General features: G+C 41.5%; 1 protein-coding gene across 9 annotated transcripts in view; it reads left to right on the forward strand.

Moving 5' to 3' along the window:
- The window catches only part of DYNC2LI1 (dynein cytoplasmic 2 light intermediate chain 1), a 118,610-nt gene that overhangs the window by 93,445 nt on the left and 6,224 nt on the right, over nucleotides 1–18,941 (forward strand). For 8 of the 9 annotated variants that reach the window (XM_073339089.1, XM_073339090.1, XM_073339088.1 and 5 more), the window contains 12 exons: nucleotides 12–307; nucleotides 1,664–1,774; nucleotides 2,611–2,767; nucleotides 4,896–5,134; nucleotides 5,559–5,691; nucleotides 8,279–8,548; nucleotides 11,534–11,699; nucleotides 11,803–11,895; nucleotides 13,559–13,758; nucleotides 13,896–13,972; nucleotides 16,571–16,838; nucleotides 18,047–18,174. In XM_073339089.1, the coding sequence (XP_073195190.1) occupies nucleotides 236–307; nucleotides 1,664–1,774; nucleotides 2,611–2,767; nucleotides 4,896–5,134; nucleotides 5,559–5,691; nucleotides 8,279–8,548; nucleotides 11,534–11,699; nucleotides 11,803–11,895; nucleotides 13,559–13,758; nucleotides 13,896–13,972; nucleotides 16,571–16,838; nucleotides 18,047–18,174 (1,914 nt within the window). In that variant the 5' untranslated portion in view covers nucleotides 12–235. The remainder of the gene's footprint in view (nucleotides 1–11; nucleotides 308–1,663; nucleotides 1,775–2,610; nucleotides 2,768–4,895; nucleotides 5,135–5,558; nucleotides 5,692–8,278; nucleotides 8,549–11,533; nucleotides 11,700–11,802; nucleotides 11,896–13,558; nucleotides 13,759–13,895; nucleotides 13,973–16,570; nucleotides 16,839–18,046; nucleotides 18,175–18,941) is intronic. The other variant, XM_073339098.1, reaches the window with a different exon arrangement.

The raw sequence follows: 18,941 nt of genomic DNA on the forward strand, positions 1-18,941 counted from the left end.
TTAACCTTTAGCCTGAGCTGTTACTATCCCAGAAAAGGAGAACATTACCCCATCTACAGAGACATGTAGACCAGAGAGACCCGGAGTGTCAGGAGAAACACCAGCTATATTCGTGTAGAGGGGTCTTGGAAGGGGATCAAGCTCAAAACCAAGAGGAGAAGGATTTCCACAGTAAGCACAGTATTTAAAAACAGAAAAGAAAGTGGCAATACGGAGAGAAAACTCCATCACAAATATGAAAGAAATGACTGAAAAAGTCCCATCGGAGCATGCCATTGGGAGCCAGGATACAGATCTGGATTTGTCGGTGAGTGGAGCTCATACAGAACTGAAGGGGAAACTCCTGCAGACAGTATTTAGCACTAGATATATGAAACAGCAAATTGGATTTGACGTATAGTGTCCTCCATCTGCATGTGAATGTGGAATGAAGGCAATATATAGCCCTTAGAGAAGCAACATGGGCTGGTGGTCAAGGCGCTTGATTGGGACACATGAAATCTGGGTTCTATTCTGGGTTTTGCCACAGACTTCTGGTGCAAACTTGTGTTTTAGTCCTCCCAGCTGTAAAGAAGGGATAATATAACTTCCACACCACACAAAGGAGTGCTGGGAGGATAAATGCATTAACATGCAAAAGGCACTCAGATATCAGTGGTGGGGGCCATATACATACTAAAATTAACTAAATGCATTTGCTGGGGAGTGTTACTATATAGAAAGTGACTTTAATATACTTTTCTGTTATGAGAAGCTGCTGTTTGAAATTGTTTTAGCAATTGTGGGTGGTTTCTGTATTGTTTCTATGAATAGTATGTGCCTTGATTTACGGGCTCAGTTTTGCAGTGCTATCTATCTGGACTCAAAGGGTTAAGTCAGACCTGATCTGAAGTTTGGCTGTATGCAGAAAGTGCAGACAGTTACTTTAGATAAGCCCAATCAACATATTCCAAAGATAATACATGTGTGAATTCCTTTGAAGCTTCACCTCCAACCAATGTCTGGCTCAGAACAGGGATAGATTGGAGGGGAATAAACCGGTCTGTCCAGATCATGGCAAATGAAGGGACGTGGAGAGGATAGTCTTGGGGGAGGAGGGGGAAATCAGGAATAAAGACTGGATGAAGACTGGGCCCATGGCTCAAAGGAAAAAGGAAGCTTCTGGAAGAGGACAGGGAGTTAGAAGTAGGAACTGCAGGCATGCAGGTTCTCCCCCACTTAAGGCTGAAGACTGCCTGGGCTAAACAGGACCTGCTTAACTATGTAAGGAGAAGCTAAAAATAAAAATTTCAAAACTTCTTGTGCATTTTTGCTCAGAAATAGGACCAAGGTTGAATGAAATTGGGTCCATTTTCATTTTGAAAGTGGTCATGTTTAAGTCCAGACAAAAAACAAACAAGCAAGCAAACAAATGAACAAAAAACTCACCACATATTCCTTTGAATTGCACTTTGAGTTTTTCACACCCTCGTAGTGCAGAGTAATTTTCCAGGTACTAGACAGAGGTAACTCATTTCAACTCTTTACATTTTGTGCTATAGTAACTAAATCAATTGTACTATTATTACACATTGAAAGCATTTCCCTTGCTGCCTCTCATTTTTTAAATGCTGTTTAGAGAGAGAGAAGTGAGTTGTAATTAATTTTCTAATAATTCCTATAGGCAAAGAGGAGATTCAGAGACAGTATTTTTTGCTCTGAAGAGGATAACAATCTGTATTTCACCTACAGTGGCAAATCAAATGTCCTAGAGGTCAGAGAGCTCAACTACCAGGTACAAGGTCTACTTTATCTTGCTAATGTATACAACAATTTCCTGCTTGTAACATTTAGACACTGTAAAAAGTAACGTGAGTTAAATTACATATAGCAACTGGGACCTTATCTTACAGTTGTTGTACACACAAACATCATTGAAGCCGTGGAAGTTTTGGGTGCATGGTAAATATAGGATCAGGTCCTTGGCTGCATTTTAAATAGTGGGCTAGAAAGATCCTCAGTTGCAGCTGAGATATACTTCACACCGCTAAGGGGTGGGACAGCCACCTTAGTGTTCTCCTGATCTGGGCAGACTCAAGGCAGCTTGAAGTTACGCCTAGATGACCAAAATCCAGGGGGCTACTGTGGCAGCTGGGGATCACCAGCGTGAAGGGTTATGTCTCCTTTCTCTCAGGAACATACCCTACGCTGGACAGAGAGTTGCAAAATACTAAATAGCTGCCGCAGACCTCACAAATCATGCCCGTTGATTTAACAAGAAGAAATTCAGTTTGCAAAGGGTTAATGCTTTGTGTATATTTGGTAAAGGGCAGGGCAGTATTTGCATTTTCAAACAGACAAATACACAGTATCTTTTATTTTAGAGAGACAGACAGATATTTGGTAATCAAACAGTTTGGCAATCAATCAGTGATAAGAAAGAATATATGGAAACAATGCATGGTTGGCAAATGGAATTAGCTAAAACGTAGTTTTGAGAATTTGCATCAGGTTGGTTGCAGCTATTTTCATGCATTTTCCACTTTGTAATATCTTAATTTTTAAAAAATATTTATTGCTACAGTATTGACTTTCTGAATGGAGGGCTTTTTTTCTATTTATTTACATTAGGTTAACATGGCATCTCAGATTCCCTGGTATGAGAGCCTAGCAGAGATGAAAATGCCTTGGATGTGGAACACAGGCCCAGATTCCCATGTGCCAGCAATCCAGAATCTGAACTTTAAAGTTCAAAGTGGCCAGATGCTAGCTATTATAGGAAGCTCTGGTAGGACTGAAAGCTTTACTGCATTGACCAAGCCTTTACAATAAAATATACAATAGATGACAACAGCACTACTGAATGCCAAAGGATATATAACCATCCAACAGAGAAACACTCCCTAGAAATATATGTTATACATCGCTGCAGTATGCTCATAAAAAATATATGGTGGGCCCCCAGCAGAAGACAGTTAGATTTTGTTTGGGAAAGAATTTTTGTCATGATTTGTACATATGCTTGCCACACAGTTTCTTAAAGGATGGTTTTTCATCATTTGATTTTATGGGCCAGATTTCCTGGGTCTGCCTGGAACAATGCAAGGTGCCCGCAGTCCCTGCGCTGCTGGGAGTGAAGGGGCCTTGCACTGGCTGGCCCACCTCCAAAAGTGAGCGATCAACAGCTCTGACCAGAATACATAGCTACCCTGACCTCAGCCAGCGCTGAGCGTGTGCCATGGCAGTACTACCACCTTATGTCCACAGCCTGTCTTACTGCAGAGGTCAGTGGCATTTCCTCCATAATTCACCTGCTTCCTGGAGTTGTCTGGGTCTGAGATTTGCTTTCAAAACAAAGTTGTACCTTGGGAATCCTCCCTGATAAAAGAGCTTTGGATGGAACAATATTATATTGCTGTGTATTTGTTAAGTAGCTTACAGGGAGCACAAACCCCATTCACCTAACTGGTCTTAAACAGTTTAAAAAAAAGTTTATTAACTATTTTATCAAATACTTTAGTGAGGTTGGTCAAAATTTCTGAGGGGTTTCACTTTATTGTTAGTAATCACTGTGTCAGTCACAAGTGGATTGATATATGGTTTGCAAATGGATGGATTTCTTTAAAACAAACACCTACATAAAAACCCCTCAAATCATCAAGCAGGGCATTAATCTTCTAAAATGAAGAGCAGCAATATATGAAATAATAAAATAATAATAATTAATAATGAAGGAACTGTGTGCATGTTTACAAACTATATCGCACAACATGAGAGAACAAGACATTTGTTATTTCCAAATGTCATTTTGCTTCCATTATTTTAGTCTTGTTCCCCCTAAGTGTGAGCCAATATTGCATTGTTTAAAAACACCATATTTATTCATGTTCACAATTCATTCCACAAAACAAGCTTATAATACAAATTTAGGCCAAGTCCTGCAATCAGATCCAGTAGTGTGGACCCTATGTCCATGCAGAACACCCTGAGGCCAATGGGACTACTCCTGTGCCTAAAGTTAAGCCTGTGTAAAAGGTGTTTTGCTGGATCAGGGACAGAATTCTCAAGTCACCACACGATCAAGACCATGGTGAGCCAAAAATATGTGTAATTACATATGTGGTAAACTTCAGTTCATAACTTTGTTATGGGGGGGGGTAGGGTTGGGTTTTTAAGATTTCAGGCATCTTTGGAATTCAATTAGTGCCATTCCTTATGAGGCAGCAGTCTCGCTGGTAGTCGTCTAGCCCAGTGGCTCTCAACCTTTCCAGACTACTGTACAGTACTGCTTTCAGGAGTCTGATTTGTCTTGCGTACCCCACAAGTTTCACTTCACCTAAAAACCACTTGCTTATAAAATCAGTCAGAAAAATACAACAGTATCACAGCACACTATTACTGAAAAATTGTTTACTTTTTAATTTTTTCCATATAATTATAAAATTAATCAATTGGAATATTCAGCATATAATATATAGAGCAATATAAACAAGTTTTTGCCCATATGAAATTTTAGTTTGTACTGACTTTTCCAGTGTCTTATGTAGCCTGTTGTAAAACTAGGCAAATATCTAGATGAGTTGATGTACTCTCTGGAAGACTTCTGCGTACCCCCCAGGGGAAAGCATACCCCTGGCTGAGAACCACTGCTCTAGCCTAAGAGCTCACATTATAACTTCTAAAGATGTCCTAAACCTTTGGCTCAAAACAAACAGTCAAACTTGAACTCAGGTCTCCTTCACAGGCTGTTCTCCTTCGGGGTTCTAAAATAAGCTACAGAGAGGGCTTAGGATAGGGGTGAATATGGAGGCACATGAATGTGGCAAAAACATTTGCCTCATTTTTGTGACCAAATGGAACTGCTCTAGAACTTGACCCAGAGAGATTTTTAACTTTTTAAATTATGATTTTTCTAGCCTGTGGAAAAACATCCTTACTTGATGTGATAACCTGTCGAGATCACGGTGGCAAAATTAAGTCTGGCCAAATCATAATCAATGGACAACCCAGTACTCACCAGCTTGTTAAGAAATGCATTGCACATGTGCGGCAGGATGATCGACTACTACCCAGCCTAACTGTCAAAGAAACATTATTATTCGTTGCAAAACTGCGGCTCCCGAAGACTTTTTCAGACTCACAAAGGGAAAAAAGGGTAATTAGAGCTGCTGGGGAAAAAATAAAGTTGTCAAAAATGCATTTGACATAATTATCCAAGTATGTTTGGGGTAAGAACAGCTAAATTGAACTGGGCATTTGTTGTGTAAGTCATAAAGTCTAAAGTTTGATTTGTCTATTTTTGCTTATAAATAGGTTTTAATTTTTTTTGCTCCCAGATAGAAGGCTGCAGTTGTTCCAAATGGCAATTTAGGGAAAGCTTTATGGGAGCTAAAATGAGAAATGAATTGCTGAATTTTTAGAAAATGTTGCCTCTGAGAAAGTCAAGGTTTGTTTTAAATGGCTATTGATCAGATAGCACAGTAATATTTGAATGACGATTAAAGCCAAACGTAATTTTGGACTGTGCATTATACTTAATGATTAAACAACTAACCCTTGCTTTATTCTGGAACCACCAGGTAGAAGATGTTATAGCAGAACTGCGGTTACGACAGTGTGCAAACACAAGAGTAGGGAATGAATACATCCGAGGTGTGTCGGGGGGAGAAAGGCGAAGGGTAAGCATTGGAGTGCAGCTGCTGTGGAATCCTGGTGAGCATAAAGTCATTCATCTTAATTAAACCACAAAACCAGATGGGGGAGGAGGGGGTTTACATTAGTAAGGGAAATATTCCTCCCCCCCCCCCCACTGGCTGCAGCAATTGTGCCTATTTACATTAAATACAAGCAAGGAATATTATTTACTTGGACATTAGTGGCTTTATTATGCAGTTTATTGACCTAATCTGCTCCCATTTAAGTCACCATAAGAATTTCTGTTAACTTCAGTGGCATCAGAATCAGAACCTATATCTTGTAATCTCTTTTCCAGTGTTATGTGCCCAGTCTTTCAAACGCCTGTGCACACTAGTAGTCCTGTTGACTTCAGCTGGGCTACTTGTGAGAGTAAAGATTATGTTAGTAACAATCTGTAGGATCAGGGTACTAGATGGTAATCTCAGTGCCTGTGGCTACACTAGGATTTTTCAGATTTGTAAATTACCCCAGGCAGTGAAAACTGCAATGCAGAGAAAACTCAGGCAGGCTCAGTTGTTCTTTACACCTGTTCTCACCAGCCAACATGGTTGTAATAAAGCCTAATCCATGTGTACATTGAAGTTTCTATCAGTACCCTTGCCTTCTTCAGGAAACATGGGTCTGAATATTCCCAGTGTAGATAAGGCTATTTTTTCCACAATTACAGGAAAGGCAAAAAAATGTTTTTCAGCATGTGCTGCTCAGGAAAAGAGGTATGTATTAATGCAAAACATTTTCTGTTTCCAGGAAAAGAAAAATTAAATACAATTTTTTCCTTTTAGCACTTCAAACTCTATATTTACTCATAATAAGCTCTTCAGGGCAGGAACCATGGTCCAGATCCTCAAAGGGTTTTAGGTGGGAGCTACATGCCTAAATATCTTTTAGGATCTAGGTCCATGATTTTGTGTGTGCCTGTACAGCACTTGATACTACTTAGGGCCACTCGGTGCTATGGTAATATAAATAGTGAATAATACCAGGTCTCAAAATGTTTGACATTATCTCACTTGAGTTTTCAACAACCAGTTGCAAAGAAACCTTCAGATAGAAAATATTAATGTAGAACTTATTTCTCCTCTCTTCACTTTCATGCTCCTATTTTTTTTTTATTTTATTTTTTATAACTTTGGCTCTCTGGTTTTGAGGCCTTTACACACCCTGACACTGTGTGACTCAATGCAAGTGGTCTGAACACATAGAATATGAGTAGAAGTATTACCGTAAACTCTAACCACACTGAATCTACCTCTCATGTAACATACACTAACTCCTCGTTTAATGTTGTAGTTAAGTTCCTGAAAAATGCAACTTTGAGAGAAATGATATTAAACGAATCCAATTTCCCCATAAGAATTAATGTAAATAGGGGGGTTAGGTTCCAGGGAAATTTTTTTCACCAAACAAAAGACTATATTATATATATATGTACAGCATAAGTTTTAAACGATTTAATACTGTACACAACAATGGTGATTGTGAAGCTTGGTTGAGGTGGTGGAGTCAGAGGGTGGGATATTTCCCAGGGAATGCCTTCCTGCTAAATGATGAACTAGCACTCGGCAGAGCCCTCAAGGGTTAACTCGTTGTTAATGTAGTCTCACACTCTACAAGGCAGCACAAATGAAGGGAGACAGAGACAGAGACACACACCCTGTGTGTGGGAGAGAGAGATGAGCATTGCCCCTTTAAGTATGCTGACCGCACTCTAAGTACACTGCCTTTTTAAGTAGATCAGGAAATTGAGAAAGCAGCTGCAACCAGCAAGCTCCCTCCATCCTGAGCCCTGCTGTCTGCCCCCCTCCCCCCCGCCCCGCTCAGTGGAGATGGGATAAACAGGAGCAGGGAGGGGGACACCCTGACATTAGCCCCCGTCTTCCCCACACCCCTGCACAGCAAGCAGGAGGCTCCCGGGAGCAGCTCCAAGGCAGAGGGTAGGAGCAGCACACAGCAGTGAGGGGGAGGGACACCTGAACTGCCCAGCAATTGATAGCCTGCTGGGCGACTGCTGCACAGGGAACTTAGGGGAGCCAATAGGGGGGCTGCTGGTCCAGGCTGGTTCCAAGCCCCCACCAGCTAGCTCCAACGGGCTGCTCTTCCTGCAAGCAGTGAACAAAGCAGGCAGCTGCCAAACAACATTATAAGGGAGCATTGTGCAACTTTAAACGAGCGTGTTCCCTAATTGACCAGCAACGTAACAACAAAACAACGTTAACCAGGACGACTTTAAGTAACAAGTTATTGTACATGGAAAGATACAGAACTGACTACTGTTACGTTCTTGTTTCTATTATATAAAGCTGGAAGTTAGGAGAAAAACATTGGAAATTAAAATATGGGGCCTAAATCTACTCCCATTGAAAGTCAATGCCAATTCTTATTGATTTCTGTGGGAGCAGGATTGGGACTACAGAAAATGGTTTGGTAATGTGGAGAAAGAACTTTAGGGAAGGGAATTTTCTCCTTGTTAAATAATATTTGATCTTGCTGCTTTAAAAAAAATCTTTAAAAATGTATAAATAAGATTTTACGTACTGGTACCATTTCACATGCAACACAAAATCAAACAATGCTTTCCATCATCGCCTTTTCTCTTTGACAGGAATACTGATACTTGATGAACCCACATCTGGACTAGATAGTTTTACTGCTCACAATCTTGTGATTACACTATCCAGGCTTGCCAGAGGAAACAGATTAGTTCTCCTCTCAGTTCACCAGCCCCGATCAGATATCTTCCAACTCTTCGATTTAGTTCTTCTGATGACCTCTGGAACTACCATCTATTCTGGAACAGCCCGGAACATGGTCCAATATTTCACAGAAATAGGCTATCCCTGCCCAAAATTCAGCAATCCTGCAGATTTCTATGGTTAGTATCAAATGTGATTAAACAAATACAAATGGGGTGCATGAAATCATTTATTTTCATAAGCTTATGTAATGCATTGATTTTTATTGAATTACATGTGGATACTGTCCGATAGGTGACTTATAAACCAATGCTGTATCAGAGCTTTTGTTATTCTTTGCTGGAGTAACAGTTTAAAAATAAGCAGAACTGTATGGCAAAACCAACCTTAAGTAACTGTGTATGTGACAATCCATCCACCCCTGCAAAGTATGGCTCATGTTTGTACTTGCTTTGTTTCACACACGGTTAGTCCCACATTTTACATGCTCTGGAGCTTTCTGCACCTAGTACAAAGTAAGGGACCCAATCAGTTGCTCTTCTTCAGAGATCTCTTTACCTTCTGGTTTCCAGGGTGGGAAACTGGTTTCCTAAGGTAAGTAACTTCACTACTTCCTGGGCGGGGGAGCATTATGGGGGCTATAGGAGTTCCCTGTTGTCCCTGTTGTGGGATACTTGGCGGGGGGGGGGGGGGAGCGAACTGCCAGTACTTTGTTCCTCTTGGCAAAGAAATCTGAAGTCACTGTCCCAGGTTCCTCCCTGGAGTTGCCAGTTTCTTGGAGGTGTTACTCCTGGCTTTGCCTGGCCCCTGCCCCAGTGGCTCAGAGGGCTATGTGCAGCTCAGGGAAAATCTTACCCTGCAGGACTCTGAGGCAGATGCTCAATCCTGTGGTCCCCAGTCGGCTGGGGCCCAGCGGACTTAGGCAGCCTTGCTGCAGGGTGACCCCTCTAGGTGTGTCTGGAGTTGTGCTGGGGGAGCTAGCTCCAGCACTCAGGGAAGGAAAGCTGCAGTCACCGGTAGAGGCCTGGACTTGGAGCACAATGAGGCTCTCCCCACCCCTGGGCTGCGCCCAGGGTGAACAGCACCTCCACCTGGGGAGACGCTGTCTCAGAGGCACTCTGGGAAGTCTCCCTGTCATTTGGCCTTCTCTAGGCAAGATCTTTGTGGTTGGTGTCCTTCAGGATGCTGACCACAGAGACGCTACCTTGAGTGTAGCCCTCCAAACACACTGGTGTCCACACATGCAGAACTATGGCTAGAGTGTCACTGGGCACGTCTCTAGTCCTCTCTCCTTGGCCACAAGGGCCTGTGAGTAGCAGCCAAACAGCAGCAGCCAGAACCCCCCTCCCATTAGCCTGGGGCAGCCTCCTTAGCTGGGCACCCGAAGTGTTCTCCAGCTGGTAGCAGCCAGATTCCCCAGCTCAGGTTCAGTAGCAGGGGCTGGAAGTAGGATTGCAAACCCTCTGGGATTGTCCTGGAGTCTCCAGCAATTAAAGATGAGTCTTTAATTAAAGATTATGTCATTTGATGAAACCTCCAGGCATATGTCCAACCAAAATTGGAACCCTAACTGGAAGACCAATTAGAACCTTCCATCTAGTCCAGGACAAGGAGTAACCAGACTTACCTGGCCACCAACCAGGGGTTTGCCAGAAGCAGTCAGGAGCACAACAATTCCTCTATTCCAGCAGCTCACTCCATGCGACGACCTTATTAGCCTTACACCAGGATATTTACTGCGAATTATTTAAATAATGGGTTGCATATTCATTAATATGCAACTAAGGGTTTGTATATTTGCTTAAATTCTCCAGATTTCTGATCCGTCAGCCTTAATGTGTATGGAGAAATGGAGTGTCTGAAGGATTCCAGCCCTTTTACTTGGGGGAAAATGGTGCTATAGCGGAGAAAAAAATAGTGTTTTAGTGGAGATTTTTCAAAAGCTTGTCTTTCATCCTGTCCTGTGTACAGGACACACTGGAGATATTTTGTGCTACTTGTCTCAAATCTGAATATTGTAAATTAGCTGATCACATCCTAAAGTGAGAGATCACATCCTAAATGTAATGTATTGTGTCTTCGTTCATGGAATAATCTGTTTAGACTGCCTGTGGACTCATGGAACAATCATGGTCAAATTAGCAGTTTATCTGCTCCTTGCCCTGAGCCTTGATCATCTGTTTATGCAGTGTAATTTATCATTCTGTAAACCATAGCTGGCCAAGCTTGTATGCCCCTATGCTCAACTTGATTGTTGAACTATGATTGTTTGGGCATTTGGATGTGATGGGATGGGATAACATTTGAACACTGCATCTGATCAATTCCAGAATTTTAGCAAATGTTCTATGTATCAATGGGCAGAACCCTATTGATTTGGGGGGAAATTGGAAAACTGGAAGGAAGAAATGGGGACACACAGAGTCCTGATAGCTAGTTAGCAGACTTGTCCCCTTCAACCACCTCTGTAATTGTCTATAGAGCAAAGAACCTGTTGATGGCAGCCACTAACATATATCTCCCCATCTCAGTTTAAAATTTTGACACCCTGAATGACTTAGCTCCCAGACAGGTAAATAAATAAATAAGGATGGTTGAGGGGCAAGGGAAAAAAGGAGCACACACAGAATCCTGGTGGAGAAGAGAATGGGGGACCTTTATACAGGAGGAAGGGAGGCACATGGAGCCCTTGAAATGGGGAAGAAGAGGGTACAGTGGTAGAGGGGGAGGGAGCTGTTGGAGACACTCAGAGCCCCTGTATGTGACAAATAGGGCATGCAAGGGCAGACTAAGCCCTCTAGCCACTAGCTTGCATTCCCAAACTAGAAAAAAAAGTATTTATACCATAATAGTAAAATATAATGTTGTAGTGTCAACCTGAAAAGCATCCACTTTTTCCATCAGCAATTTGATAATGTTAATTCAGGATTTGCATGTTGTCTATAGAAAACTTAGGGAACACACTGCAGATACTGAAGTAATGGTATTGAGTTATGTAGAGCAATTGACAAACATTTTAAGAGTGACCACTGTCGCACCATATCATACATATGTGCTATAATTAGGTAGGTTCTATTGATGATGAAATTTATTACTAGCAATACATATATGAGTAAATTATCATATCTTAGGTATGTAGACCCATATCAGATAATGTCTTGCAGTTGATTTGACCAGCATTGATAACCGGAGCAAAGAGAAGGAGATGGAAAGTCAGAAAAGGGCAAGGTCACTTGCCACCTTGTTCTGGGAGAAGGTCAAAGATTTTGATGATTTCTTATGGAAAGCTAATGAAGGAGACTGTGTGACAACTGTTTACAGTGAACAAAGGTAAAATAATAATGTTATTTATAAAAAGAACGTGCTATGCTTGATCTGAAACAGTTTCTGAAATTGAGCTACTCCCGTTTTCTCTCTCTCTGCTTTTGAACAGTTCCCTTTTCACTCCAGAAGAGGTGATTAACATGCATTCCCATTCAACTGATCAGTTACCAGGTGGCTTAAAGCAGTTTACTGTATTATTAAGGTAATCTTATTTTGAAAAGAAACTGATGTCTTGCAGGAATAACATTTAAAAGTGCAAAGGAAATGAATGTTAAGAGAGAAGCATGAAGGGCAAGCTGAACATAGGCTGAAAGTCTGGAGAAAGCTGGTCATGGGTTTGTGTCACACTGGAATGTAGCAGTTGTTATATCAGATCTGACCATACGTCCATCCCATATCCTGCCACTCTTACTTCATTCTTCAGAGAAAGGCAGCCACACCTTTCCTTGATAAATCTAGCCAACTGCACCATGCTCCCCCAAGCAAGGGGATTCAAGAAATTTCATCAACTCATTTTGACTAAGACATCATGAGGCATGAGATTTGGGGGGGAGGGATAGCTCAGTGGTTTGAGCATTGGCCTGCTAAACCCAGGGTTGTGAGTTCAATCCTTGAGGGGGCCATTTAGGGATATGGGGCAAAAATTACGGATTGGTCCTGCTTTGAGCAGGGGGTTGGACTAGATGACCTCCTGAGGTCCCTTCCAACCCTGATATTCTATGATTCTATGATTTGTTTATCCTTATTTTAGCATGATTGTTACTGGTGGTGGCTGCTGTAGTTGGCTGTGACATTCACTAGTACTTTCACAATTACTCAAAAATTTTTAATTAATTGGCTTAATGCGTCTGGAGTACCACTACTATATGCTGGGTCAGTGATGGGCAAACTTTTTGGCCCGAGGGCCACATTGGGGAATAGAAACTGTATGGCGGGCCATGAATGCTCACAAAATTGGGGTTGGGGGTGGGGCTGGGGATGAGGTGTTTGGGGTGTAGGAGGGTGCTTTGGGCTGGGACTGAGTGGTTTGGAGGGTGGGAGGGGGATCAGGGCTGGGGCAGGGGCAAAGGCTCTGGGGTGGGGCTGGGGATGAGAGGTTTGGGATGCAGGAGGCTGCTGGGATCAAGGGGTTTGGAAAGCAGGAGGGGGATCAGGGCTGGGGCAGGGAGTTGGGGCTTGGGAAGCTTAGGGGGTGCAGGTTCTGAGCTGCACTTACCTCAAGCGGCTCCTGGAAGCAGTGGCATGTCCCTTCTCCAGCTCCTATGCAGAGGTGCTGCCAGGCGGGTCTGCACTCTGCCCCATCTGCAGGCACTGCCCCTGCAGCTCCCATTGGAACGCGTAGAAGCTGGAGCGAGGCCATGCTGCGGCTTCCAGGAGCCTCGTTTTTACAGCCCCTGACCCTGTGCCTCGGCTGGAGTGGGGCCAAGCTGCGTGGTGTGGCTCACGGGGCGGATTCAGCCTGAGGGCCATAGTTTGCCCACCTCTGTGCTGGATCATGCCAGAATTATTTAACGGTGTTTCATTTATCTGTAAACAGGGATTCTGCTTTAGCTCACACGATTGGATCTATATTTTGGAGCTGGAGGATCTGATTTCTATCCCCACTTCTACCATGAATTTCCCAATGACCATGCTATCTAGAATGATGAAACATGAAGTGCTAGCTGGCCAGAGATTTGTTACAATAGTTTTGATTTGTACTATACATGTTCCTGTCTAAAAGGCCAAATTCTCGTCCCATCTGAAGTCAATGTGGTTCCATATGTGTCAATGATAAGAGAATCAGGCCAAATTATTTAAATGTAGTTTAACTGGCATTATTAGCTATTATAGTGTCTTACAGTCAGTGTTGTTGTTTTTCTTAGTCGTCAAATCTCCAGTGACTTCAGAGATCTTTCAACGTTATTAATCCATGGATCTGAGGCCCTTCTAATGTCATTATTAATTGGATTCTTATACTATGGTCATGAGAAAACCAAGCTATCTATTCAGGACACAGTAGCACTGTTGTTTATGATAGGTGCACTAATCCCCTTCACAGTGCTTTTGGATGTTATTGCAAAATGTAAGTGTCTGTCAGTTTTAGTGATAATGCTTTAAGACAATCAAACAAAATAATACTTAAATTGCTAATGAAAAATGTATTGACTATGGGCAGTTCTAGCATGAAATATACCTGTCTGTTTCTGTTTTATACTGTAGGTCATTCAGAAAGAGCTATGCTTTATCATGATTTAGAAGATGGGATGTATACTGTTACTCCCTACTTCTTTGCTAAGGTAATTGGTTTCAGCTGTCAAGAAAAGTGTATATCTGGTTTTAACATGAAAAGTAAAAGCCTTGTGTGTGGGTGATGAAATTTTGTTCAGACTTCACACTTATCATGCCTGTCATCTAAAGCAGTCATCATGCTTCCCAAACATTTATTAACTAATTAATTAAGCCTCACAATGCTCTTAAAGCATCTGTCTCCATAAACCATGAGCCTGGTCCTAGGTCCAGAAAGCCTGGTCCAGAAAGTCCATGAGCCTGGTCCAGAAAGTAGTCAAGGTCCAAGAGGATCCTTTCACTGGCTACTCTTAGACTGCTGGGACAAGGGGATTTGTAAATCTCACTGGGTGGGATAGGGCAGGAGATGGAAAAGCCTTAGGTCAGATCAAACTAGGGGAGTTATTCTCTGTTGTCTAACCAATGAGCTGTCAGACTGCAGGGGCTGTCACACTTGCCCCCTTTAAGGAAAATGAGCCCTTTTGTGTTGTTGGAGGTGCAGGTGTAATCTTCCACCATTCACTGGCCAGTCCCACGAGTAGAGAAATGGTAAAAGTGGGTCTTTGACTAAAGAGGGCTGTGGCTTATTGCCCTCTGTGCTAATGGGTGAGAGAACAAGGTCAGCATTACCATTTAGGCAATCAAGGTAGAGATGTTTGTTTTCAATGGGCAATAGTTGTTTCATAGGAAACAGACATCATTGAAGGGCAAGCAACATCACTTTCACTTCGGGTTGTCCCTGGTTGAGGTGGTGGGGCAAAGTCCAGTGACTCAAGTGTATAATTTAGAGAGCGTGCCTAGAAGTCAGACTGGATGATTGCTTTCACAATGCGTCTTTGACTTGGTGTTCAGCAAGGGATACATTTTTAAAGGGGTGTCACTGTGGCATAAATTTGTGGTTGCAATTATTTGTGACCCAGTTTTGCTGTTAGTCATGTCTGAACACAAATGGCATTTATATGATTTCCAGATGCTGGACAGCGGAAGTGGTTTATTATTTGTTCCCTCAAGAGCTTCTATACATAGTTTTGGCTCCCAAAGTGGTTTTTTAAAAAAAATTGTCTCTAAAATAACAAGCCTGGAGCTGGTTCTGAAGCACAATTTGGTGCCAACTTTGGGAATACTGAAAAGGAAATGTGTTGTTTTGGATAGTTTTACATACCTTTTTTTTCTGCATACCTCATTGTTGAAGTGCTGTTGTGAGTTTAGTAACATGAAGAGACGCGTGTTATAGAAGAATCTTTGTAAATGCTGCAGTCTGACGCAAAATAGCAATGCTAGGTGTACATGCATCCATTAGACACCTTCTCATCATTTTGACTGAGAAGTATGTAGCATAAAAAAGTGACATAGAATGTGGCAATTTCATCTTTCACCTTTGAGGGCCAAATTTTGTTTGACCCAATAGTGATTGGAGAAAACCACCATATTAAATGTATGGAGCACAACTGTTTCCGAAAAAATCATTACTAAGATACTTTTTAAAATATGCTTTGTTATTGCCAGAGCTGAGACTAACCCCTTCCTTTAGGAAAGCTCTGCTTGCCACAGCATCTGTAATTTAGGTTTCCATTCCCAAACAAGATTTAAAACCCCCATGAGTGGTTCTGGGAAAAAAATATTCTTTGTAGTTCATAGACAACACAGTTTTCACAATGAAATTATATCAATTTTTTATGAATCGTAGCAGTAGAGGTATACTATTAAGTGACCTTCAAGTACACTCCTACTTAACTCCCATGGGTGAAGTGATTACATCACTACATATGCCTTTTATTACTTATGTATGAAAAATTTAATATTTTTGTTTTCCAATGGATTAACTCAGTGATTCTCAAACTGTGGGTCGGGCGCAGCAAAGTGGGTCGCAACCCCTTGAAATGGGTCGCCAGGGCTGGCTTAGACTTGCTGGGGCCCAGGCCTGAAGCTGAAGCCTGAGTGCCACCACCTGGGGCTGAAGCTGAAGCCCGTGGGACTCGGGGCTCAGGTTCAGGCCCCCAGCCTGGGACTGAAGCCCTTGGGCTTTGGCTTTGCCCCCCCCACCCCAGGGCAGGAGGACTCAGGTGGGCTCAGATTTCAGTCCCCCCTCCTGGGGTCATGTAGTAATTTTTGTTGTCAGAAAGGGGTCACGGTGCAATGAAGTTTGAGAACCCCTGGATTAACTAGTTTGCAAAACGTGCTGCCCCAACTGTAGGCAAAAACGAGGAAGAAGGGACGAATGATCTTCCTAGTGGATGATTTGAAGTGTACTCATCGTAAAGATTCAACAGAATTTGAACTAAAATACATTTGCAGAGACTCATTAGTGGCATTATTGCCATCAGGTTTATGAGCTTTTATGGGAAATGTCTTAGATTCCCAGAAACTGACAAACTGTAAGAAAACAAGGCATATAATCCTTAACAAGAAGCCTGTCAGTTTTAGGTTTTAGTTATAGAAAATGTCACAACTAGAAATAGAAGGAAAATTAGCTAGGATCCTCCTTTTTCTGTTTTTTTTAGTGTGTCACTGACGAAGGTGATCACATTTTAATAGGTTATTTCCTGCAAAATATTAAAAAATACATATATTAATATGAGAAAGTTCAGTGGTTTTTTTCCTGTTAACAGATTTTGGGGGAGCTCCCAGAACACTGTGCTTTTGTAATAATTTATGGAGTTCCTATCTACTGGCTGACAAATCTCAATCCTGAACCAGAACATTTCCTCCTTAACTTCCTGGCAGTCTGGCTTGTGGTTTTCTGTGCCCGAGCAATGGCACTATGGATGGCAGCACTGCTCCCAACACTGCAGTTGTCAGCCTTCTTTGGCAATGTGCTTTTCACAACCTTCTTCCTGAGTGGCGGTTTCGTGGTAAGCCTAGAAAGCCTGTGGCTAGGTAAGACTGGCAAGTGCAGTCATAACTGACAACTACTTACAGCTTTTGTAAATCATAGGCAATGTTTTTGAGGCATTATGGCCTAGTGGATAGAATACTGGACAGGAACTCAGGTAACCTGGGTTCTAATCACAACTCTTCTGTTGTCTTATAGGGTGGTGTTGGATAACACAGTTTGTCACTATGTGCCTCAGTTTCCCTATCCATCTATAAAATGGGAATAATATCTACAATGTTTTGAGATCTATGGATAAAAAGCACTATTTAAGAATGTATTATATGTACTGTACATTATTTTTGTTATTTTCTAGGGTTTGTAAATATATAACTAATTCAAAGATGAGTACAAAACCTGTCTCACTGAAAAATTCAAATTACACTCAAGGCTACATTATAAGTGTAATTCAGAAAGCCTTTAACACAGAATTTAGCACTGTCATGTAACAGATAGCAACAGAATATGAGTTGCTTTGCTACTGTAGTATTTGAAGTGTCAAGTTAAATATTTAAAGAAAAGAAATTTAGGCTAAAAACTTAAATGAAAAATAGTTTAAAAAAATCAACATTATTTTTACTGATAATGCTTATTTAGTTTTAGCTCGAGTTGTACAATGAATATAGATGTCTCAATTGTACTGGTTTCAGAGTAGCAGTTTATGGTCAGTTTTAGTCAATATCAGGTTCTCAAAGCACAAGGTCTGAACGACATAATAATCATTTGTTAGAGGGCAATTTAAATAAAGCTTTATTGGAATATTTTCAAAAATCACGGAGACCTTTCTATTAGTTTTACATTTTGTAAAGTCTTGTTTGATTTTAAAACAAAACTTAAAATTTTAGTCAGATTTGACCTGTCTGTCCTCTTTTATATTTTATTACTGGAACAAAGTGGCTCTGTAAAATATATAAAATAAAAACAAACCAACAAATCAAAAAACCTTATAGCAACTGGGGATATACAAAAAGCCTTCCAGAAGAGCTACAGTCCTTTTTTTGCCATCCTCAATTCTTCATCCAGTTTTGGGTATCACATTTCTATGCATATTTAATTTGTGTGGACAAACGAATCAAAGACTTAGCTGATATGAGGATGTTGATTCCTACAACCTACATAGACATGGCGTTAGATATAATAGGTTCATTTTGTGTGTTTATATTAAGACAGATTCCTCCCTTTCTTTCTCCACCCCTCCTACCGTCTTTTCCAGTTCCATTTTGGATTTCTAAAATATCTTTTGTCAGATGGAGTTATGAAAGCCTGATGCAAATTCAGTTCACTGAACTCACATACCAAATGACCGTTGGAAATGCTACCTTTCAAATCCCAGGGAAACTTGTAAGTCAGTCTCCCAGAGAGATTTTTATATTTGATAAATAATTTGAGGAATAGCTACTAAGCCATTTATTACTGTAGTTGACTAAATGATATATGCCTTGATTCTGCAAAGCACTCTTATAAGGGCGTGCTTATGCTCATTGACTTTGCTAAATTGGAGCCATAATGCATGCTGTTTGACCTTTGGCATAAGCCTGAGCTGCATCACCACCATGGTTTGGTAGGATTATACGACTCCTCCCTTTCCCTGTCAACTCGCTATCTGATCCCCTACAGAGGCAAAGTGGGAAATGAAGTGGTCAGAGTTTGACAGAGCCATATTAAATTAGTCCCATCCCAGCATACAGGAGGGAAGGAAAGAGATTGTTTCCCCCTCTACTAGGGAACCTTCAAAGCGTGCTTGAAGCAGTACAAAAGGATGGGTGCAAGAATAAGGTTGAGAGCCACTGGTGTAGTGATTGAATGTCTTGGCATTTCATTTTTGGAATGCCTGTTACTGTAGATGCTAAATGGAACGAGTCTGGTGGTCTCTCTTTGGTCCTCCAATGGATGTGTGTTCATATACTGAAGACACCATATCATACAGCACAAATGGCAGCCTCTGCTTGAGGCAGGTCCATGCAGTGGCAGATTTGTGTCACAATATTTACATGGTGCCTTGCTATCTGGGGAGGGGGAAAATGAAATAGATTTTTAAAGAGCAAATAAAGCAATAATTCCCTTCACAAACCTCAGCTACACATTTGTTGGAAAACAACGTTTAGAAA

Source organism: Lepidochelys kempii, chromosome 3, assembly GCF_965140265.1.
Source record: "Lepidochelys kempii isolate rLepKem1 chromosome 3, rLepKem1.hap2, whole genome shotgun sequence".
NCBI lineage: Eukaryota > Metazoa > Chordata > Testudines > Cheloniidae > Lepidochelys > Lepidochelys kempii.